The sequence below is a fragment of the Chiloscyllium plagiosum genome, chromosome 12, assembly GCF_004010195.1.
Source record: "Chiloscyllium plagiosum isolate BGI_BamShark_2017 chromosome 12, ASM401019v2, whole genome shotgun sequence".
NCBI classification, from domain to species: Eukaryota; Metazoa; Chordata; class Chondrichthyes; order Orectolobiformes; family Hemiscylliidae; genus Chiloscyllium; species Chiloscyllium plagiosum.
The window spans coordinates 23,979,576-24,005,080 of NC_057721.1; the positions used below are offsets into that span (position 1 = coordinate 23,979,576).

At 39.9% G+C, this 25,505-nt stretch overlaps 1 protein-coding gene across 5 annotated transcripts in view; it reads left to right on the forward strand.

The window, feature by feature from the left end:
* The window catches only part of dmd (dystrophin), a 2,012,228-nt gene that overhangs the window by 954,722 nt on the left and 1,032,001 nt on the right, over window positions 1–25,505 (forward strand). For all 5 annotated transcript variants that reach the window (XM_043700735.1, XM_043700733.1, XM_043700734.1 and 2 more), the window contains 5 exons: window positions 1,570–1,683; window positions 8,803–8,958; window positions 13,371–13,541; window positions 20,185–20,367; window positions 21,260–21,394. In XM_043700735.1, the coding sequence (XP_043556670.1) occupies window positions 1,570–1,683; window positions 8,803–8,958; window positions 13,371–13,541; window positions 20,185–20,367; window positions 21,260–21,394 (759 nt within the window). The remainder of the gene's footprint in view (window positions 1–1,569; window positions 1,684–8,802; window positions 8,959–13,370; window positions 13,542–20,184; window positions 20,368–21,259; window positions 21,395–25,505) is intronic.

The following is a 25,505-nucleotide window of genomic DNA, read 5'->3' on the forward strand; positions in this document are numbered from 1 at the left end:
GCCTACCTCAGTTGAACACCTTCAATATCGTGAGGGATATTCGCTCATTCCAGCCTTTCAGTGGTCTGGCTTTCTGTTCTCGCCACAGCTTTATATTTCAGATGGGTATATGCAGCTTATTGACCATGCTTTGTGCATTTCTACTTATGTTCTCTTTACTGAGATGATAGAAAGGTGAAAGGAAAGCATGCAGCCACTGGTCCTCTCTTATGGATCATTTTGATTAACTGCAATAAGGACTTCTGAAATCTGGGAGAAGAGAGAAATAGGAACGTTCTCCGCCTCCGAGCTCAACCATCCGTGTTCATCAGGGCAGTGTCTTCAGCCCAACCATTTTCAGTTGTTTTGTCAATGACCTATCCTCCAATAGAAGAACAAAAGTTGGGACTATGTTGATTAATCCATTATGTTTGACACAAGTTTGCCTCTGACATGGCATTTTACCTGATGTGGCAATGCTCATGTTACCTCCCATTTGGACGTTATGATTTTGAGAATGTGAGAGACATTTAGTACAGGTCGCTATTATGTAAAAATATACAGACACATAGGTGCCTGCAATTAAGATTAGAGACTTGGGCTAGCATTACATAAATATGTTGCAACAGAAGGGCATGCTTCAGATATTCAGAGGTAAAATGACATATGTGATCTTTGTACCCTCAGGTCACATGCTGTGATGTATTGATCTGAGTATGTCCCTTAAAAGATATACTGACTGTGAGACAGAACACAACACTGTTCACAACTGTTCAGATACTAAAGCAATTCATACCTTTATGCAACAAGGCTTGAACACATTCAGGGTTGGGCTGGTAGTGACATGAGACATTGCACAAAGTATGTGCCAGCTAAAGACCACCTCTAATGAGGGAAACTCAAACAACTACTCCTCAACATTAAATAGCATTACCATCACTGTATTCCTCAACTTCCTGAGGGTTACTTCTGAACAGAAGCTTAATGGGATGTGTCATATCAGTGCTATGGTTACAACTACGGGTCAACTGTATTTTTCAAATCTGTGACCTCTTTTGTATGGAAGAATCAGAAACTCAGGTTCATGATAACACTGTCTGAAAATCTCCTTCAAGTCACACACCATCTATTGGAACCATTTTGCTGTTATATCATTGTTGCTGTGTCAATGTCCTGGAGTGTCCTACCTAACAGCACTGAAGGTGTAGCCTTATTGCAGAGATTGCAATAGTTCGAGAAGGTGGATCACCACCAGTTTCATTAGAGATGAACAATAAACGTTGGCTGTGTCAGTGACCAACCTGTGAATGAATTTTGAAAAACATCGATTTTTGCTGTATAACTTGTATGACTTTCTTCTGCCAAGAAAACTAAATTTGTGAAGTTTCATTTACTTTAATGTGTTTCCCAAAACTGTGCAAGCAGTGCAACTCCTGCAGTTGAGCAATGTATGCCCAGGCTATGAAAAGTATCACTAATATTGAATGAGTTGGAAAAGTTTGAAAGTGTTTGAGAGGTTTTGAAGAATTTTGTTATAATGGTAATAGGTCCATTCAAGTATGCAACTTAATATTGTTTTGTGTTGTACAGAATGACACAAAAACTTTAAAGAAATGGATGACAGAAGTGGAAGTTTTCCTAAATGAAGAATGGCCTGCCCTTGGTGATTCAGAGGCACTTGAGAAACAGTTAGAGCAATGTACCGTAAGTAAATTACTTGAAAGACTAATTTTACTCTTAGTAGAAGGTATGACAGCCTCCGGAATGAGAGCTCCATATTTGAACAGGAATTACAAACACAGATCTGGTGTCATATTTATTGGAAGGAATGGTACTGAAAGTTACAAGTAAGACAACTTAATAAATTTGCAATCTTCACTCTAATAAGTACTTTTGCTGAAAATGTTGTATATGTTAAAATAATAGGTACAGGTGGGAAACTATCCTCCCCACCAACCTATCACCATCAACCCATACCTGCATCCACCTATCGCCTTCCCAGCTACCTTTTACCCCAGTACCAACCCCACCTTCTTATTTATCTCCCAGCTCCCTTCCCCCCCCCCCCCCCGATTCTTGATGAAGGGCTTATGTCCGAAACATCGACTGTCCTGCTTATCAGATGCTGTGCTTTTCCAGCGCCATGCTTTTCAGCTCTGACTCTCCAGCATCTGTAGCCCTCACTTTCTTACAGGTGGGAAATATCAGCCCAAAGTTGATTCCAAGAAATATGACTGTGTAATTTGTGCAAGAATATCTGGAACAATTTCAAGATCCCTAGAACAGTCAGATGTGGCTATTTTCTTATGTTTTATATTCTTGAAAGGGGCTAGTTCATCCATCACATCAGTAGCAACTGAAAATTTATCTCCCTGCCTAATCCGATTTTTCAATATTTAGTCAGCTCTTATCTGACTCTTTGTATTGCATGCCAGTTATAGCTGACATCAGTATTGTTTGAGGAGGCAAATCTGTTATGGTTGGCAAAACATGAAGACATAGAGGGTGGTGTGGTAATGTTACTGGACTAGTACTTCAGAGGCTAATATTCTGGTAACATGGGTTCAGACCCCACCATGGCATTCTACCATTACCATTGATTAATAAATCTTCCATTAGTTAATAAATTAAGCTTACCTGGTTTGACCTACATGTGAGTTCATACCCTATAACCTCTCACGTACAATTCACTCAGTTTCATCAAACTGCTATGAAAGGAAATGAAACTATGTTGACCATCTGACATCAATTTAGACAGTGGAAATAACCATGGCAACCTCTGCCCTGTCAGTCCTGCAATTTTCTCCATACTAACATCAGAAGGCTTATACTAAGATTGTCACAGCTGTCTACAGGCGAGCCAAACCCACTAATGTCTCAAGTACCACCATCATCATCCCTTGGTATATAATGTTCCACTAGCCTGACAGACTCCAAAATGGCAGTTCTGGGGTTCAGAGTCAAAAAAGGGTTTGCTCTGGGTGCTCTCAACATTAATGCTGGACGTCATGAAGTCTTGCGACATCAATTCAGACATGGACAAGGAAACCTCCTGTTGATAAACAGCAATCACAGCTCCTGCCCCTCCTCAGCTACTGAATCTACTGTCCTTTATGTCAAGCCTCAGTTGGAGGGTGTACTGGGAGTGGCTATAGCACAGAAAAACACTGGGTGGGATACTTTGATCTATAACATCATGAGTGACTGAGCTGACCAAGTGCTGAAGGGTAAAGCTGCTGGACTTGGCCAGTAGCAGATAGCGAGAGTACCAGCAAGGAGAATAAACGTACATCATCTCATTCTTTAATCCATCTATTCCATATACATCTGACTATGGCAGTAGTAGTGACTATTGTATAAACCTCATGAGAACAAAATTCTATCATCACATTGAGGATGTCCTCCATCATATTGTATGACATTACCATTGTGCTAACGATGTTTTGAAAAGGTCTGACAAATCAAAATTTTGCGTTCATTATGGGGGTGTGGTCCTGGTTAATTAAAGAATAGAGAAAGGCATACACTCCAGGAGCACCAGCTATGGTTAAAAATGGGGTGTCTACTTAATGAGGATTCACAGTATTATTTGCTTCACGAACACAAACAGTATTAATCTAAGACATCTTAGAACCAATGGATAACGTTAAAGTTTTGCAGTCCTGCTGCATGTAGTCATGAATGTTGTTGGACAGATAAACATCAAAAAGGAAGAGGTGGCTATACAAATATCTCCATCCTCAATGATGAGGAAACCCATCACATTGGTGCAAAAAAAAACAAGCCGAAGGCATTTGCAGCCATTTTCATCCAGAAGTATCAATAGGATGATCCAACTCTGTCTTCTCCCACCATCAAAGATGCCAGTCTTCATCCAGTTTGATTTGCAGCATGTAAAATGAAGTAACACCAGATGGACTCAATCTGGCAAAGGTCCTGGGCCTGGACCACATTCCAACAATAATACAGAAGATTTGTATTTCAAAATGTGACGTACCTCTGGCCAACCTTTTTTAGTCTAGTTGTAATACCAACATCTATCCAGCAATGTGAGAATTTTCCCAGATATAACCCATCTTTAATAACTAGGACAAATCAAACCCAATGATTTCATAACTCAAAACTAACTACTCTTGATCATCATCAAAATGAGGAATGTCATCAACAGTACGATCAAATGATGTTTGCTCAGCACTTCCCTCTGAACTGATGTTCAGTTTGGGTTCTGCCAGCCCACTCAACTTCTGACCTCCTAAAGCCATGGATGAAATGTGGACAAAACAGAAATCTGATGGTGAGGTATAATTGATTGCCCTTGATATCAAAGAAGCATTCATCTCCGTATGGTATCAAGAAGTCAAATAAAGCTGGATGAGTGGAAAACGGAAAATGCTTGACTGGTGGGAATTATGCCAAGCACAAAGACAGATTGTTGTGGTTGCTGCATTAGCCATTTTTTTTGCCCAAGGATATCTCTGCAGGTGTTCCTCTGTATTGTGCCCAAGGCCCAACCATCTTCCACTGCTTCATTTGTGATATTTCCTCCATCATAAAGTCAGAGTGAGAATGTTTGCTGATGATTGTACAATCTTCAACACCTTTTTAGTCCTCTAATATTGAAGTAGCCTGAGCCCATAAGCAGCAAAACCTGGATAGCATGACTATTGGCCTGATAAGTACTATTCATGTCAAATAAGGGCTAGGCAACGGCCATCTGCAACAAAAGAGAATCTAGCCATCAGCTTGATGACATTCAATTTGTATTGCCATTGTTGAATTTCCCAGGACCAAGATGTTAACCAGAAACTGTAAAGAACTAACCATATTAGTACGATAACTACAAGAGCAGGTTAGAGGTGAGAATTTCTGCAGGGATAACTTGCTTCTTGACTCCCCTTGACCTATCCAATATGTTCAATATACGAGACAGTGGCGTGATGATATACTCTGTACTTGCACGGGTTGGTGCATCTCCACAACTCCAAAGACGTTTGACACTGCCCAGGCTAAGGTGCCACTTAATTGGTATTCCGCCCATCATACTAAGTATGCATTCTCTCCAAAACCATGCCACCTACAAGAAACACTGCAGTTTCTCACCGATGTTTCCTCGACTGTTTTTCCCAAATAAGCAAGTAGTCCCCCTCCTTGAAGATTGAAAGTAGTAGATATATTGGAACAACATCACCTGCAAGTTTCCCTTCATCTGCACACCATCCTAATGTAGAACTTCACTGTCACTCAGTAAAAGACCTAGAAGTGCCTCTATGACAGCACTGTGGGTGTATCAGCACCACGTGCACTACAGCAGTTAAAGAGGGTGGCAAGTGTCTCAACTCTACCTTCTCCAAGGTATTCAGGGATGAGCAACACATGTTGGTCCAGTCAGTGATACCCACATGGTGTGAAGTTTTTTAAAAGGCCCCAAGTTTGAACTTCCACTTCTTTCACGGAGTGCAGTTGAAAACCTTCATGATTTTAGACACCTCCTCCCATAATCAGATAAGGGATGTGAAGAAAAAGAATGAAAAAACAAAGACCTGCAGATGCCAGAAGTCTGAAACAAGTTCAGAAATTGCTGGAAAAACTCAGAGGTCTGGCAGCATCTATGGAGAGAAAGCAGATTTAATGTTTTGGGTCCAGTGGCTCCTTCTTCAGAATCTAGAAAAAATGTGTTCTAATAAAAGTTTTCTGTTATATCCAAATTGCATTTGAATAGATTCCAGTCCTTATCCATCTCCTAAATCAAACAGTGTCATCCAAACTGTATACTGCAAATTCAGGTTGTTTTCTTTTAATTTTATTTCATGAGAACTGAGGAGTGCAATTTCAATATAGCAAATGATCTGTATTTCTGCCTGATAAACTAACAAAGCTGACACTTTAGACCCCATCGTACTGAATATCCCAAGGCAGGAATGGCAGTTTTTTTTTGTGGTAAGTGCTAACTGTGATGAGTTGCTCATCACTCTGGTACTATGTATTGTTCTAAAGGGAGCATTATGCCTCGCAAACATTTGTATGTTTTAACATGTTTTTTTCTGTTTGGTGTATGAAATGTCTTTGAGTTTGTTGGCAACCACAGTAATGAAAAATGTTGAATCTGACCTCAAAATAGTTAAAAGCTAGGAGCATGAAACATAATTTCCATCAAAAGTGCGTCCCTGAACTGAATAAGAATTGAGAGGAGAAATACTTGCCTGGAGTGAACAAAGAGCCAGGGAAAGGATGAAAAAAGGTTGAATTTGTTGTGTTATAATGACAGCTTTGTTTATTCATTAACAGAAATTCCTAAGTTTTTGTCAGATGCTATTCTTAAGTATACTAACTGAGTCGTTGCAAATAATCTTAGAGTAGGCAAATTTATTGAGTCTCATAGTTCAGTTTTTGGGCTTCATTTTGCTTTTTGTATATAAATAGATATTTGCTACCTTGATCAGAGTCTCTGGTCTGTATCTTCGTGTGTTTTTGTTTCAAAGAGAATTACTTAGCAGGATTTTGTCGTCAATACAGCCAATAAGTTGCTATAGTTGTTAGTTACCATATAGGCGCATCAAAGAGGAAAGAGAATTACAGTGATGTTGTTTCAGAATCGTCGGGGCGAAATCCGACTTGTGGGCATCTGTAACAAATTTAGGTGGTACAAAAGATAGAAGCCAATATTCCTGGATGAAAAATAATTCAATTAGGCTTAAAAGATAAATTGTAAACTGTGTTAGTTGCACATCTGCATCATGCTGTAGAATCAACAATGCAAAATTGAATAAAGTTATTTTTTATGCCTTTTCAATAGTCATAGAGGAAATAAAAATGATACCTTCTCAGAAGATATTTGGTGAAGTACCACACGAGAGGTTCTTGGGCAAGCTATACTAAAGGAATTTAGGGGTGATATATTAATATGATGCAGGGATTGATTTATGGACAGAAAAGAGAGAGTTAAGAATAAAGGCAACATTTTGGGAATGCCACAAGATCACTGTTTGGGTTTTTAAATGCTATACCAATTTATCAACGTCTGCTGATGACTGCCATCCAAATCAACAGTTCAGCTGTTAGGAGGATTCTGGGAGATATGGACAACTGAAAAGATTTGGCAAGAAAAAGGCAGATGAATGTAATTAGGGAATTGAAGAATGATTCGCTGGAGAAGAAAAGCTGTTTTTTAAAAGGGGTGATTTTGATTAACGGTAAAGTTCAGAAGGCTATCGGGACCTTATATACAAATCACAAAATATTAATACACAAAGACAGCAAGGAATTAGAAAGGCAAATAGTCTAATGACCTGAAAAGTAGTTGGATTGTAAAAATAAGGAAATTTGCTGGAATTGCTCTGTTGAGTTTGGTCTCTGTACATAAAGAAGGATACAATTTGATTCTGAATGATCCAACAAAGGTTTTCTAGATTGATTTTTGAATGATAAGGCTCTCCTAAGAGGAGTATGTGAGGAAAATTGAGTTATATTCTCTGGAGTTTGGAGAATGGGCTGTGATCTCACTGGAAACTATAAAATTCTGAAAGGGGTTGATGCTGAGAGACTTTTACTCCTGTTTGGTAGGTTTTGATCTTGGCGGCATAGCCCACTGCTTAGCTTGAGACTATTTGTGATAGTTATACGATGAAGCTGCTTTATCCAGAGGACTGTGAGTCTTTGAAATTCTTTACTACAGAAGGTTGTGAATACTCAGTTATTGAGTTTTTCCTACTTGAGATGATAAAGTTTTGGGCACTGAGGGAATAATGGAATATTTAGAATTACAAAAATGTTTATCTGTGGACTTAACTTAGATTCTCTGAGCAACCTTACTGAATGGGATAGCAGTATCAAAGGGCCATATGGCCAACTGCTGTTTTTGAACAAATGTGATACAATTCAGTTTAATGTGAACCATGTCATTATAAAGCAGGAGTATACCCATTCTTAATCACTTAATATTAGATGTTCTTTTCACTTCCTGAGCACGCTGGGTGGGAGGGGAGAGGGGAAACTGTCTCATGAAGCATTTCTTGGTGTGCTGAAAATCTAAATGAGCTGATTCAAGAAGTTGCTAAGGGTTGCAGGCTGCTGGCTGGCAGGTCCTGGCAATGAAGCGATCTACTCCAAACGAAGCAGAATATTATAGCTCATTTAGTGGGAAGCTTCAACTGTGCAAGTTTGGTGAGTACGCTTATTACAAATCAGGCAGGGACTGACAGAAACCATATCAAGGATTCGAGCAAGGAGCTTTCTAAAGTCTTGAGTATATATTGATTTGAAGAGTGACAGCTCCCAGTGGGTTAACTATAGTAATTGAATTATCCATGTTCAGCTGACTTTCCTACTCCTCATGCTTTTCTCTCTACTTGAATTACTGCATTGAATTAGTGGCATTTAGTTCACTGACAAATCATGTATTATTCTCTCTATTCATTACTAATATTTCAATTCTAATGTGACCAAGTGTCAAAAATTCTATCTATGTTATATCTGTGAGCTGAAACAAAAACTAAAGGCTAACTATTGTTATGGGCTTTATAATATTGATGCACCAAATCAGAGAATTTGCATTAACAAAATTTAGATTATTCCTCCAAATGCAAATTCACATTGTTATTGATGTTCATGAAAGATACAACTGTAGTTGTTCAATTTACTTTGAAGTATGTTATGCTTCATTAACTTTCTTTCAAGTTGTGTCACTAGCTTATTGGTACCAGAGAGATTAGTTCTCAATTTCACTAAGTTTCACTTAAATACCCTGTTTTGCTTCATTTTTCATCTGTGTAATTAGAGGTATATTTGAGTAGTTATGATAAAAGCATGTTTTTCTTTCTTATTCAGGCTTTAGTGAATGACATTCAAACAATCCAGCCCAGCTTAAATGGTATCAATGATGTGGGAGAAACCTTAAAAGGCCAGGCTGAGCCCACCTATGTGGGAAAATTACAGACTGAACTGTCGGAACTGAATGCATGTTGGGAGAATATCTGTAAACAGGTGAGAAGTCTGGTCTCTGGGAATGAAAGTAGTAATGCCTTTGGATATCCACCATTTCACAGAGACAAGTGTGGTATCAGTAATGAATGAGATGTTTTCTGTTTTTATATTTGTTCAAGTTCCAGAGTCTCTGTCTGATTGTACGGGTGAATTTCATCAGAGCTGCTCCTGTTTTGCTGCTGCATGTTAACTGGAAATGTAGCCAGGAACATAGTAACATACATAAACCATGTTGTTGCATGTCTATCAATATTTACAGACTATTGTATGGATTAGTGACCAAGATTTCTATTCACCAAAGAATAAAGCACAGAGTGAATGTTCTGTCTGTTTTGTTGTCAGGTGATTAAGATAACATGGTGATCTTACCTACAGCAGTTATGTCCAAGATGATATTGAGTGGTCTTCAGGTAGCAGTAAATGGATCTGGCTAGACAAACAAACATGCATGCTGAATACATATTTTTGTTCAAATGTGAACCACAAAATTCCCAGTTTGATTATACACTGACATTGTTTACAATACTCAAGCAGGTAGGGTCGGATTTATATGATGCTAGCTCAATTGAGTTTGACAAAGTGACAATAACTTTGGACTTATCATTGACAGCAAATTCTTTCCCAGGTTTTATTTACTCTGCGTCAAACATTTCTTTTTATATGACATTCATTTTGGTGTCGATTGTATGGAAAAAGTCAGTGCAAAAATAAAATGAAAAAACCTTTTTGTTGAAGTTATTAACAAGGAGAATTTCAACAGCTTTGTACGTCAGCGTTCACATCAAACTCTGTAAACTTGACCTATTTTGATTCAAAATGATATCCAGGAGAGGATGGAATAATATTGAATCCTTGACACAGACATTACTGTCTAACAAGAGCCTGTGAATAGTTATCATGTCTTGACTGTTGATGTAAGATAGTAGGGTCTGATGGGCAGCCCCAGCATTTCTGATTTGGCTGTGTTCTATGCAGTTGTTTGATAAGGCTAGTAGAGTTGAATCATCCTCATGGAACAATAACCATCGGCTGAAATTTGTGGATTAGATTTTTGACTTTCCACAATGCATGAAATAAAGCCAAGTAAAGTTGAAATTATCCAGATGTTATATTGGGCTGATCAGATTACTGTCCAGGGGAAAACTTACCCACTCTCTAAAAGTCAAAAGTATTGTTACTGCAGCTTGAGCAGACCACAATAGAGATGGAGAGAGAGAGAGATGGCTGGTAGTGGTTTAACCTGAGGGTCACCATTCCTCAAGTGAGGGAAGAGATTGAGAAGAAGAGTTCTTCACGGTGACCTGAGTCGGAGTGGGATTTGAATGATTGTTGTCATTGTTCAGGAATGCAAACCAACTGAGCGAACTGCTTTCCACCACCTTCATCTCTAAAACTCCGATGATTGTTGGATTAAAACCAACAAGTAGTTGCAATAATACAACATTAACCGAGAAGGAAACAGCACTTTCTGGGACAAGAGAGAAGATTGAAAAAAAATGTATTTCTCTGAAACACCTGATGATCTGGGCTGTTTCTTCCTTGGCAAATGGTGGAGCTGTCTCTGTGAGGTCCTTGCCAGATTCTGTCCCCACCCTCTCCTTGTTTACAGTTTCCACTGAAGTATCAGTATCCGGACTGATGAAGGGACACAGGAGGCAGCTTCACAGCTGCTTTCTCTGATGTTTCCAGGCTGAAAGGTAACACTTCTGGGGAGGTGGGTATTTCTCCACAGACATTGTGGGCAGGCCAGCAGAATGAGAGGGAAAGCATCATAGCCAATGGTCAGAAGTGGTGTGCAATGACTGAGAGTGACAGTCGGATTAATGGGAGAGCAGTAGGGTGGTCGTGGCTTGCTTAGTAGCAAATGGATGTTTCTGCATCACCACAGGAGCAATTCCAGTCTTATCCTGTGAAGGCCAGGATTATGCCTCTATAGGGGGTGAGGACACCGATGTCGGGCACCCCTTCACCCATTCAGACTCTCCCTGTCATGATTGGGTGATATGGCTGTTAGTCCTGGTGTATGTGGGGAAAGGTGTACCAAAGGACTGAGGAGGCAGCACAGCAGACTCAGTGGTGGAGGGGAAGAGTGAGTGAGGGAAGATATTGAGAAAGGCCAAGCGTGGCATTCTGTGAGAGGTTAGTGCAGTAGAAGGATTACAGTGAGTATGCGGTGACAGAGAGAGGCGTGTGCTGTTCTAACCCTGGCAGAGCAGATAATGTCTATGACCTTCAGTCGACACTGCCAGTTTCTGAACACGCTAGAAATGGCACTGATCGAGATGGCCACTTCAGACCAGGCTGGCAGGATCTGGAGGTGTCGTTTCTGGGAAGACGTCCCTCTCCTCTTAACCACCCCATCTACCAAGACCTCCCAGTTTCCTATTGGAACATCACAATGACATCTTACCCTTCTTCAACCTATTCAAATTCTGATTGTCATTAAGTGGGATAGTGCTGGAATGCCAGTGCTCACCCAGGCATCATGGGTTTTTAAAGATGCTATGGGCACAAGGGATGCCAGGCTTTTGACAGATATCCACTGGTTGGTAAGTTGTTCTGGGAATGATGCATAGTTAAAAGGGTGAAAATCAAATGTGAGAAATGCCAGAAGGATGCACTAGATTGTTAGTGAGTTGACGTAGCCAAAGAAAAAAACTGAGATTGAGCCTTACATTTCTTTTTTTTTTTGTTATTGGTCAATCAGGCATTTGGTAGTAATGTGGTTACACCTATTAAAATAATAGACAGAGGAACGTTGTAGGAGCATGCATTATTAGTTAACGTTGTCAACAGCAATTTCTACATCCAAATTTCTTTCTGTCATGAGGGATTTAAAACATAAATCTTTCACCATAAATAAATTTGTCTTCCTGTGTATGCTTTCTTATTACTTTTTCCCATAAGATATTGGAGTAGAATTAGGCCATTTGGACCATCACATCTGCTTCACCATTCAGTCATGGCTAATATGTTTCAGAACCCCATTCTCCTGCCTTCTCCCAGTAATCCTTGATCCTCTCACTAATCAAGAACCTATCTATCTCTGTCTTAAATGTCTCAGTGACCTGGCCTCCACAGCCTTCTGCAGCAATGAGTTCCAGAGATTTTACCACCCTCTGGCTTAAGGAATTCCTTATCTTTTACCCAAGGCTGTGTTGAGGAGAACAAGTCTACTGATGTTATCAATGTTAAGAAATTGGCCTAAAACGGGGGGAAAAAAAGAGTTTACACCATCTGTGGAACTCATTGGTACCATAAATGTAACAATGTTTGAAAGGGAGTCCCACTGAAAAACTTAGTATTTATTGCATTGTGACAAAATCAAAAGCTGGCTGAATTTATTACTTGGCATGATAATCATTTTTTTCACTTCCATCCAATTGTGTGAAACACCCCAATCTTGTTGGTAATAAAATACCTGCAGGGTACTGTCACTGGCATTGAGGATAAAGCTTGAGAATCAGCCTTCTTTCTTCTTACTTGCTGACCATATAAGTTATTCCATTAACTGAAACCTCCAGTCATGTAAGCACTAAGCTTTCCATTATCTTTCAGATGTCATTTTGCCATAAGGAGACACTATTAATACTGCAGCAATTAACATAATGCAGCAAGGAATTTTTTCAAATAATTTCTGAGATTGTTATCTTTTCTTGGCTTATTGTTGACAGCTACAAGGAGCTAAGGGAAGAAAATAATACTCCAATACAAAGGATATTCACAAAAGGGGGGAAAAGCCTTCAAATACAAGTTTCTAGATGACCAGAAATACTGAGAAAAGTTCTCAATTATTCTCAGGCTGAGTTAATTTGAATAGATTTATGTAGATGCTGTCTGGGCACCAAGGATCTTTTGCAAATGGTGTAAACCCGAGTTTGAGACTGAAGTGAAGCTCCTATGGTTATGCTATTCTCTTTAAAGTGAGTTTTTTTTCTTCCCTTGAGGATTACTTGCCACCACTCAGCAGCCTACACAGAGTCAGAGAGATGTACGGCACTGAAACAAACCCTTCGGTCCAACTTGTCCATCCTGATCAGATATCCTAAATTAATCTAGTCCCATTTGCCAGCACTTAGCCCATATCTTTCTAAACCCTTCCTATTCATATCCCCATCCAGATGCCTTTTAAATGTTGTAATTGTACAGGCCTCCACCACTTCCTCTGCACCAATGTTTGTGTATAAGTCAGTGAGCACTGGCTGAGAATTTGCATAGCTGTAGCTAGGTCCCGATGTGGTTCCCTTTCTCAAGGAAAAGCTTCTTTTTAACTTCCTTAACATTCTTGGTAGGGTGAGAAGCTAAATGCTGTTTATTTTTTAATCATAGATTTTCCTCTAAACATAACACCATGTAAAACGTTTTCCACACAATATGTTGAAACTGTCTTTTCTTTGACCTGCACCAAATAGGCATACGTCAAAAAGGCTGCATTGAAAAGTGCACTGGACAAGACAATGAGTCTCAGGAAAGACCTGTCCGAGATGCAAGAATGGATAGCACAAGCTGAAGAGGAATACTTAGAGAGAGATTTTGAATACAAAACTCCTGAGGAGCTCAAAAAGGCTGTGGAAGAACTCACGGTAAATTTCACTGAACAATTTTATTTTGTTACTTCCATTTATTTTGTTGCATTTTAACCAGTTACATGTTAATGCGTTCATGCCCATCACTAGCATTTACTGTCACCTGTATTTCCCAGTTTCTGATGCTCTCTGTGCAAAAACCTGCACAAGCTTTGATCTCACATAAGTTTGAAGTCGTCCTTGAGTGCTGTCAGACTCAGCTATATTCTGTGGGTGAATGATCAGATGGCTTCTGTGTAAGTGTAAGGAGCATAAATAAAACAATTAATAAATTATTGAATTAATCTTTCTTACAATAGAATAATCAGGCAAGTGAATCTGTTACCAGTAAAAATTCTGTTGGATTTAGAACAGTCTGCTTTTACACAATGTAAGAGCATGGAGTAGGCCTTGAACCGAAAATCAGGAAATTCAAAGTTAAGCTCACTACTAATCATCATCATTGGCAGTCCCTCGCAGATGGGGATTACTCTCTTCCGCTCTCAGTGAGTCCGCAGGTGGATATACAGACTGATGTGTCTACCGCAGGCTCTGTTATACTTTGGGCGGGAAGATGTTGATGTTGGTCCTTGCACATGTCCATTCCCCACAATGTTGGCCTGCAAGGCCTCAGTTTCTTCGTCTTCAACAGACCCATCCAGTCCCCCTCCACCAATATCCTCCTCTGCCTCACCAAATTAGTCCTCAGCCACAATAACTTTTCCTTCAACTCTTCCCCTTTCCTCCAAATCTAGGGCATGGCTATGGGCACTCGAATGGGCCTCAGTTACGCATGCTTCTTTGTCGGTGATGTCAAACAGTCCCTCTTCAGAACATACACAGGCACCGTGCCCAAACTCTTCCACTGTTTCATCAATGACTGCATTGGTGCAGCGTCCTGCACCCCGGCTAAACTGGAGCAGGTCATTGACTTTGCCAACAATTTCCAATCCGTCCTTAAATTCACTTGATCTATCTCTGACATCTCCCTCCATTTCCTGGAACTCTCCATTTCAATTTCCTGCAACAGTTTACAAACTGACCTTTACTACAAAACCCACAGAATCTCATAACTACCTGGACTACTCCCACAGTATCCTGCAAGAACTCCATCCCGTTTTCCCAATTCCTCCGTCTCAGTTGCATCTGCATCGATGGGGAGATGTTCCACCCCCAAGCATCCCAGATGTCCACCTATTTCAAACAACGTGCTTCCCCCCCGCCCCCCACTGTCATCCAGACAGTCCTCCATTGCACCTCCTCCATTCCCTGCTCCACTGCTCTAAATCCCACCCCATTCAGACATAATAAAGATAGAATCACCCTTGTCCTTACATACCAACACACTAGTCTATGCACCAAATGTATCAACCTCGAACATTTCCGCCACCTCCAACTAGACCCCACCACCGTGAACATCTGCTCCTCCCCACCCCTCTCTGTCTTCCACAAGGACTGTTCCCACTGACAGTCCTTGGTTCGTGCCACCCTCCTCACCAACCCCTCCGAACCCCCAGGTACCTTCTCCTACAACCGAAAAAGATGGACAACCTGTTGGCACACCACTCCCCTCACCTCCATCCAGGGCACCAAAAATTCCTTCCAGGTGAGACTGAGGTTCACCTGCCTATCTTCCAACCTTGGAAAAAGTGAGGACTGCAGATGCTGGAGATTAGAGTCGAGAGTTTGGTGCTGGAAAAGCACAGCAGGTCAGGTAGCAACCAAGGAGCAGGAGAATCGACGATTCGGGCAAAAGCCCTTCATTAGCCCTCCATTCCTGTATTCTCTTGCTCTTCGGAAGCTGCCTGACCTGCTGTGCTTTTCCAGCACCATACTCTCGACTCTCCTCCAACCTTGTTTACTGTATCTGGTACTCCCGATATGATCTTCTCTACATCGGGGAGACTGAATGTAAATTTAGGGAACGGTTCACAGAGCATCTCAGCCGGGCCGGTAAGGACCAGCCTGATCTCCCACTCACCGCCCATTTCAATTCCCCTTCCCACTCCATTTCCGACATGACGATCCTTGTCCTTCTCCATTGCCACAATGATCCAAACCGCAAATTGGAGGAACAACACCTCATCTTCAGCCTGAGCAGTCTACAGCCCAGAGGATTCAACAACTGAGTTCTCCAATTTCAAATAATCTCCTGTCCTATCCGCCGGCTCCCTTTCCCAGCCCTTCCTTCCCCCTTCCATCCCTCCGACCAACCCCTCTTTTCAGCTACCAACCAGATTTGTTCCTTCAATTGACCTACCACCTATAGTCACTTCACCACTCCGTCTCTATCTCCATCCATAACCCATCCCTCCCATCCCCTTTATCTGCAACTCCCCCCTACCCTCACCTCCATTCCTGAAGAGCGGTTACACCCAAAACATTGGACTTCTCCACTTCCTGATGATGCTCTTCAAGCCTCCAGCTTGTCTACTTTGGCTTCTAGCATCTGCCAATCTTTTGTGTCTATCTAAGGTGTTGGTGTGAGAACAAGCTCTTTTCGCTGTTCTCATCGGGCTTCTGCCTCTCCCAACGGCAAGTCTCGAGGTGCTCAACACCTTCCAGGATGCTTTTTCTCCAGTTTGGACGGTCCTGGGTCTGTGATTCCCAGGTGTCCGTGGGAATGTTCTACTTTGTCAGTGAGGCTTTAAAGGTATCACTGAAGCGCTTCCTCTGTCCACCTGGGGCTCAAAGTTAAACTCACTACTACTGCCAAGGCAACACACAGTATATTGGAAAGGTACCCGAGTGAAGTCTCAAGATCTATTTTTGCTTGCATCTGCTACTCTGGTCTTCAGGAGCAACTTTTAGGAATGCAAATTGTATTTGTGCAAAAAGTACTTCCAACACTTCTTTTTTTTTTCCCTTCTGCAATGTAAATGGGCCCCATTATAAACAATACAAGACATAATATTAAAAATCAAGTGGTCATTCATTCTCTTAGCTCCTCCACCACTGTTATCACCTATGATGTGGTTGGTTTGTCTAGCACATTTAATTATTTTATTTTGTTTGAGCAAAGTATATAATGACTTGAGAGACTGTTGTGCCTCATGAGTTCCAATTTTGTTGTTAAAATTGGAATCTCATTACCTTTTAATGAGGATTCCTTGAATGAAGCATGGAAATGCATACTTTATTTGAATCTCTGAGCGTGTATTTTTCTGATAATATATTTAATAGTGGTTTTTGTTCTAGGAAACCATCCAACCCCCATTCCTGACTGTTGCAACATTGGGCATAGCTGTTTTAAACTGTGGCAAATTGCAAATGCAGTGCTGCTTAAGACTTGAAAGAGACCACAGAGTTTCGAGGATCTATAGTGCAGTTAACTCAATTCCGTGTTAAAAATAACAATTGAATGCTTTCTCATATCCAGTTAATATATGTATTGGGGAGGGGGGAAGAAACACAATTAAGGACTGCTGCTGTCATTGCTAAGAGAAAGTTGCTGAATACTGGGATACAATGATATTATCCAGGCAACCCATCTGTGCATTTCAGTGGGAATTCCTTGTAAGTTGACTTCTTAATTCTGAACAAACAATAATATTGTTTAAAAAATAACTTATCAGTGTTCAAAAAACAAATAGCACTTTGATTGTCAAACAGCAACAATTGACATTGCTAAGTAACAGCACGATGAACAACTAAAACTTCAATATGTTTCCATGGCACTATGATTCTATTATTCATCTATAAAAGTGGCTCCGAATTCTTTGTAAAAACAACTTTTATGCTTGAAGATAGTTATGAATAAAATTTTAGGTAGCCAATGACTTATTCTAGAGCTAAGTAGCTAAGTCTATTTAGTAAAAATAGTTGGGAAATGTATAATGTGATTTAAATTGATTCTTTGAAAAGAGGATCAATGTGATACTAAGGTGGTTACCATGACTTCAGTCTAATATTACCTCTAAACCTCGAGCTGTTTGACAAAGCGCCTTGAATCTGAGTGGCCTACCAATTGTAGAAACAGAATTTCAAGATGTTTTGTACTGTCTTCAGGGAAAGCATAGAGAAATAAAGTGAGACATTGTTGAGACAGCAATTTTCTTTCAGCCGGTCAGCATTGTCTGGTTATCTTCAGATGAACACACCAGCCTTGTCATTTAATAAGGTCATTTTGTATCAAAGGGATTTGGGGAGGGTTTGGAATAACTTGAGATATTAGAGCTGGCTTAAATTTTTCATATGCCCAATTTTACTAAAGGCATTAACTCAGTTAAAATTAATGAGTTCATGCTTGAGTTAAGCTAATGCCTGTCGAAAAGATTAGCTTGATGTTTCATGGTCACTGTAATAAGTCATAGTCTCAAACCTCAGGTTCTTTCTAGTGTTGGTTTTGGGAGGTTCTAAACTTCAGTCTATGTTGCAAGTGGACTGACAAAAAGTTCAGTCATGAGACTGCTTTTATGAAATAAAGTCAGAACAAATTATTCAAATTTCAGATAAAATCTAGTTATGCATTCAAGCAGAGCTTTACAGTCTGCTGCAGGCTATTTATTTCCCAGATGAGGACCAGACAGAAGTGTCGAATGAATTCTCTGGGCAGTTTTTGGTCATGGTGCTCATCTCTATTTCTTTTCCTTCTTCTCTTCTGCCTTGTTCTTGTTCTCTTGTCAGTGGGCCATCTCATTGGAAATCCCTCATTTCTCCTAGCTCTTATAATAGGTCCCTCCCTTTTCCCCAATCACATGCACCCCCATGTTTTATTAATTCACTCATGAGATGAAGGCTTCACTGGCTGGCCAGCATTTATTGCCCATCAATAGTTGCTCTTGGAACTAGATCCACAATGCCAGTAGTCAGGGAATTCCAGGGTTTTCACATAATGGCAGTGATGGAATGGTGATGTAGATCCAAGTCAGAATTGTCAGTGGTGTTGAAGGGAACTTGTAGGTGGTGGCATTGCAGTGTATCTCCTGCCCTTGTCCTTTAAGATGGAGCTGGCTGAGAGTTCGGAAAGTGCTCCTTAAGGAACCTTTGTGAATTCCTTCAATGCATTCCTGCTGTTTCTAAATGTCTGTGGTGGAGGGGGTGGATGTTGTGACTGTTTGTCCTAGATGAAATCAAGCTGCTTATTACTGGAGCAGCATTCGTCTAGACACATAGGGAACATTCCATCCCATTCCTGACTTCTGCCTTGCTGGTGGTGGACAAAGTTTGGAGAGTCAGGTGGTGAGATATGTGCCTCAGAATTCCAGTGTCTAACCATCTTGGTAGTCACTGTATTTAGATGGCTGATCCAGTCCAGTTTCTGGTCAGTGGTATCCCCCAAGGATGTTGATCGCTGGGGATTCAGTGACCGTAACATCATTGAATGTTAAGGAGCAACGATTAATATCTCTGTTGGTAGTCATTGCTCGGCATTTGTGAATCTTACTTTAAACTTTCTGCCAGCAACCTGGATATTGTCCAAGTCTTGCTGCATTTGGATACTGACTGCTTCGATATCTGAGGAGTTGCGAATGGTGCTTAACGTTGTACAATCATCAGTAACATTCCCACTTCTGATCTTATGGGGAGAAGGTAATTGATGAAGCAGCTGAGGATGGTTGTGCTTTCGACCCAACTAGGCTGTTGTGAGGTTTCCATAATTCCAAAAATCGTCTCTCATTTTTCACTTTTACAGCTTTCACATTGAGCGTTTTTAATTATTTTAATAAAAAGACAAGTTTCTCACAAAGTTAGATATTAGTTTTGAATTATAAAGTTAGATGTTAACAGTTAATATTCTCAATACTTACTGACCTAGTAATGTTACTGTTTGAGCTATTGTTAAAGTCACCTCTGTTGTATCATCAGGTAAGATATTCCAAACCTAATAACCAATCTCACTGCTTGCATTTGCGTCAAGAGAAAAATTATATTGGGTTTTTCATTGTGAACTGTCTGATTGTGGAACATGCTTAGTGCATTTAATGTAATCTTTTGAGTAGAAACTGAAGACTGGCTACATAGGCTACAAACTGGCCATTCCCAGAGTCTAGGTGAAAGTTGGGTGTGGTCTAACATTTTCCCAAATGGATGCTGCATTAGAAAATTTCAACATTTTAAATCTTTTATTCCAATACTTGGAGGCACTTTGTGCAACCAACAAAATGGACAGGAAAATATGTCACAAGTAACTCACCCACTTTTGATATTTCAGGCATTTTAATTCTGAGTCAGAGTTCTTTATGTTTAAAACATTTTGGTTAGTTCACCACAGAATGCAGTATTGACAGCTTTGATGCTATTCCTTAGGCTAGCCAAGTGAGGCCAGTCATGGTCTGCAATTAATAACTGCAGAAGTCATGATAATTAGTGCAACAGTAAAACGAGAAGCTTTTAAAACTTTCTTGTCCTTGCTTTACCACTTCCATCCTTGCAATAAAATGTCAAAAAAGTGAGATTCTACTGAATCTCTGCCTCTATAAGTCAGGTCATAGATTTCACAGTTGGATGCTGATAACCTGTGTAAATGTATGAAAGATCTTCTTTGGCTTTCCAGCATAACCAAGGATTGGAGGCTTATATTCACTTCCAGTTGTACTTTCTTGCAATAGATTGAGGTTTGGGAAACACATAGAAGTAGCTGTTATGTTGCTGTTAATGCAAATGCACTTTGTAATGGTGAGCTGTTGCTTGTGTCATTAATTTGTACTTTTTTTTTAAGCGAGCCAAGGAAGAAGTGTCACAGAAAGAGGTGAAGGTGAAGCTCCTGAGTGAAGGTGTTAACAGTTTCATAGAGAAGGCTCCACCAGCAGCCCACGAAGCTTTGAAGTCTGAACTGGATATGCTGACGAGCAACTACCAGCGGCTTTGCAGCAGACTGAATAGAAAATGCAAGACTCTTGAGGTCAGTTCTTGAATTGCAAAAGATTTTCTTAGCTTTCTGTTAAGAATGTTAGTTTTGAAGACATGTCAACTGCATCTGAATGGAGGGTTACTCCTTGCAAATATTAAACAACGTGAAAGATATCACCAGTGCTGCAGGAGAAAATTCCGAGCACTGATTTTGAAAGGGCATTCTTATTTAGTTTTAATAATGTATGGTACAGTTTTGATGTTTGTGGAAACATCGATGACAGCAAGAATCTAATGTTACTTGTACTGAGTAATCAAACAGGGCATCTCCAAGTTAGACACTCTCGTATGACACTACATTTATAGATACATTGTAATTCACCAGGAAAACATCATTCCTTCTGGGTTGTGTATGAATGGTGATGGTCTGGGATAAGATGGGGTTGTAAGTGGAATGGTACATATGAGGTCGATGAAACAATCCAGAGAAAGCTGTTGTGATGATTGGCTATTTGCAGCTGCTACAATGGGAAGGGCACATTCATAAACTGGTACCTGGATGACTGCAGATTCTTAAATTTGGATTGGTTCATTCCCGCTGTTGTTTTTCAACAATGCATTGTTACATCCCTGTATTATCAAAATGTTGCCATGGTGAACTTCCTTATCTTTCAGTGTACTGATGAGTAGAGACTCAGCCTTTATTGAAGATTAGGATGAGATGCACTGATTTTATATATGAAGGGCTGTTTTTGTTAAGATAAATCTTGGTTGTTTCACCGCTTGTCTACTAAATTTTTCTCCAAAGCATGTACCCGTCCCTTAAAAGATATTCTACAATTGACTCGGAAATATGCTGCATTCTGGTGTTTGATTATTCTGCATGTTTTTCTTTCGTTTTGTCTTTAATGCTAATTTTTTTTATTTCCTACATTCAATCTCAGGAGGTGTGGTCATGTTGGTGTGAGTTACTGTCCTATCTGGAGGCAGAAAACCTGTGGCTTGATGAACTGCAGCTTAAACTCCAGGAAACAGAGAACCTACAGGGTGGTGCAGAAGAGATTTCTGAGGCACTTGATGTAAGTAATTGTGCCCTGCAGACATTCTTGCACGAATTCTCCATATAACATTAATTGAAAAATCATACTGCAATTAAATAAGTACAACATTTAAACATTACAAATTCACAATGCTGTGTGTTAATTTGAATATTACAGAACCTTGTTTTTAACTCGGCAAGCGAGTTATTAAAATTCCAGCCATCTTCGTCAGTGTTTTCAAGAATGTTAAAAGGAACTGTTTGGTTCAATTGTAAGCATTTGGTTATTTTCAAATTGAGTGGTCAATTAAATCAGTGGAAACTTCTAAAACAAAACAACATTATTTTGGGTTTTCATTGATATAGGGTCCAACTGTGTTGTGAAATAATTGTTACCTATGAGTCAGTTACCAATTGAAAGCTCATTTATTTTAAGTTGCAATAATTTTGTTATATTCCCCCCTCTCAATTAGAAGAATGTTCACTCTAAATATATAGCTTTATTGTGACTTATTTATGTGTTTGTTCACATTTACCTATTACTTCAAACTTGAAAAGGAGTTTTATGTGATTGTGTTGATTTCAAGGACAGAGTCAAGATCTTATGGAACCACAGTCAGTGCAGCAGCTAAAAACAATTACCTGATGTAGTTTGTTGTTATTTTATCAAATGATTATCAAGATTTCAAAGCAAAAGCAGACAATTTTAAAGTGAAGGGGCCTTAGGCCTCATCCAAAAGATTGATCGAATATGTGAGTACTGAACTAATACAGGACACACCGATTTGGAAAAAAAACATTATGACCCAAAGAAAAACAGATTACTTGGTGATTCATTCAAGTGATGCTTGTTGAATTTTGATCATAAATTGGCTGTGGTTCCTGTCACATGTTACAACCAGATGAGGAGTGGATGAAATTGTTCTCCTCTTTATAATACCCTTGGTGGGATATAACAAATTTAGAATTATTTTAGCATGCGCCTATCATATTTCAATTGTCCAATTAAGAAGCTGATGTTAAGGTTATTATTAATTTGAAAAGATGAATTTTCGTGTTTACCTTGAAAAATAAAAAAAGCATCACAGTAAACAAATGCACACAGGTTTTTTTTAATCACTCAGTCCAGTAGGAGGAAAAAGTGTAGGCAGTTTTTTATTTAAAAAAAACCTTTCTTAAAGTGTCCCTTGAGTTGGTATGGTGTCACACCTCACTGGGGTAACATGTTGGAGATCAAGGAGAAAGTGAAGACTGCAGATGCTGGAGATCAGAGTCAAAAAGTGTGTCACTGAAAAAGCACAGCAGGTAAGGCAGCATCTGAGGAGCAGGAGAGTCAACGTTTTGGACATAAGCCCTTCATCAAGAATGTGGGGTGGGGAGATGAGTGTCCAAGGGGGCTGCGACATTAATGGAAGGGTGGTGAGGCTGGGCAGAAGGTAGCTAGGGAGATGATAGGTAGATGAAGTTGTGGAGTGATGGTGATTGGAGATGAAGACCCACTTTCGCCAGAATCATCACAAGAATCACGATTTTTATCAAGTTTCACAAAATTTCCAAATTAATTGTCTTTTCGAGCCCAGATTAAAAGCAGAGATTAGCTTTCTGAATTCAATAAGAATGGCTGTTTATTACAAATAAGTTCCAGCTAAGGGAAACAACTATTAGTTATTGACATACAACTTCATTAGGTAAAACTTTAATTCCTTGGTAAGATGTCCCCTGTGCACATGTGCAAGGAAACAACAAAAAGCGTTGGTGTAATGGGTGGAGGGAAAACAGGAAAAGAAGTTCAATGAACCCTGTTCACAGGGTTGGCTGAGAGGATCCTTTTAGTTTACCAGGACTTGTGGCTCCTTGACTTCACTTCACCAGGTCTTTGCTTGCCAAATGCCTTATTGTAAAAATAAATAATTTACAGCAACTGGTGAGGGAAAATAAGCTGGCACAATTCAGACTTTAGATTTTTTTTTTAACTGCAGAGCAAAAAGATACCAATTCCCCTTCTGGAGTTTCAAAGACTTCTGACAATCCCATTCCCATTCACAAGCTGTTCAGCTACCTACGAGTCAATCATGTAAATGTAGGCAGACAGAAAGCCTTTATCAATGATGAGTAGGCTGGTGTCCAGTAGTCAATCAGCTGCTTGTTGCTGTCGGAATTGTACATTCTCTACACCCCTAGTACTTGTTCATCTGTAACTAAACTTTCCTACCTGGTTGATAAACAGCAGCATGAACACCCTTTATAATAAGTGCAGGCTGCTTGCTTTAAAAAATCATGTAGCAATTCTTTCCACAACCCTTGGTTTTGAAACAGTCTTTTTCCCATTTCAGTTCACAATTAAAAATCTAGAACAATAAAAGCTAGTGTTTACAATTGTTGAACCTGAGATCATGAACTGATGCCTTATATAATCAATAGCATTGAAGTTTGCAGAATCCTTGTGTTGTCTATGAATGAGTGTTTCTTTGATTTGTTCCATCACCATTGCTGGCTTTCAAGATGTTAGAAAAGGAATCATGGAACGAGGGAGAGAATCTTTCAGTCCTTGCTATTACCAATGTTCTTTCAATTCTGTCTGAAAAGCTGATTTTTTTTAAATTCACTGGTGGGACGTGGGGATCACTGGTTGTCCAGCATTTATTGTCTTGTCTCTAGATGCCCTTGAGAAGGTAGTGGTGAGCTGTCTTCTTCAACTGTTTATAGTCTGCATTGTGTTGGTAGACCCACAATGCCCTAAAGGAGGAAATTCAAGGATTTTGCCCTGGCAACAAAGAAGCAATTATGATATCTTTCCAAGTCAGGATGGTGAGCTTGCAGGTGCTGATGTTCCTAACTATCTGCTGTCTAAGAATCATTAGTGAATTTCTGTAGTATATCCTGTAGATAACATACACTGCTGCTACTGCTTGTTGGTGGTGAGGGGAGTGGGTGCTTGCGAATGTGGTGTCAGTCAAGTGGACTGCTTTGTCCTGGATGCTGTCAAACTTCTTTTGAGTGTTGTTGAGCTGCACTCCTTCAGGCAAGTGGGTAGTATTTCACCACACTCTTGAGTTGTGCATTGCAGATGATGGACAGGCTTTGGGGAGTCAGGGTGTGAGTTACTTGCCATAATATTTCTCTGACCTGCTGTTGTAGCCCATAATGTTCATGTGGTAAGTCCAGTTGAGTTTTTGGGCAATGGTAGCCTCCAGGATATTGATAGTGGAGGCATCAGTGATGATAATACTGAAATGTAGTTCACTTTTATATTCTCAGGTCTGGTATCATTGTTTTCCCATTTCGGATAATCTGCAGGTCGCTTTCATCCCACTAGCTGAAACTTCCAGAAATGTTTAAATCAAAAATAGGAGTCTTAAGTTTCTCAGTTCCTGACTGAGTTTCACTGCCATTCGATAAAATGTTAATTTTGACTGACTATCATTGTCTATCTCACATTGGATCTATGAGCTTGGTTTAACCTGGTTTAGTGACATTTAGGCCATCTTATTTCACAGTTTTCTCTTTTGAAGTCCATAAGGGTCTTGGATGTTAAAGTCAGATGATGGAAACTGAAAATTGGTCCATATTTTGCCACTGTCATGACAACAAGAGCAGACTTCAGATTTTGGGACATTATAAAGAACGTAAATGACAAATCTTCATCCACATTTATATGCAAAGTCCAACAATCCATCTCCAAGATCGCAAACACACTCACTTGATCTTCTGTTACTTTTGCAAATTGGGCACAATTCTTAGTTCAACATCCTCTCCTCAGCTTACTTTGGGAATTTTTACAAAAAACATTTTACTTTCAAAACTTCTCACTTAGTAAGTTCCACTCGAAGTGCTTCAAGCCCAGTCAGGACAGCTGTATTCCAAATGCAATATTTCTACTATCCTCTGCTGCAAATATTTGTATCACTGCCATTTTACAATGTACCATGTCTCTCCACTAGGATTAGAATTCCAGTGTTCGTTCATTCATTCATTCATTCCTTCACCAGCGGTCCCTCACAAACAAGGATGATTCTCTTCCACTCTTGGGGTGAGTCCACAGATGGTGGTGTAGACCAATGTGGCTGCCACAGGCTCTTACACTTGGGACCGAAGGCAGCCATGGGAAGGGTTGGGTGGGACATTGGTGGGACAGAGTGCTCATTTTACTG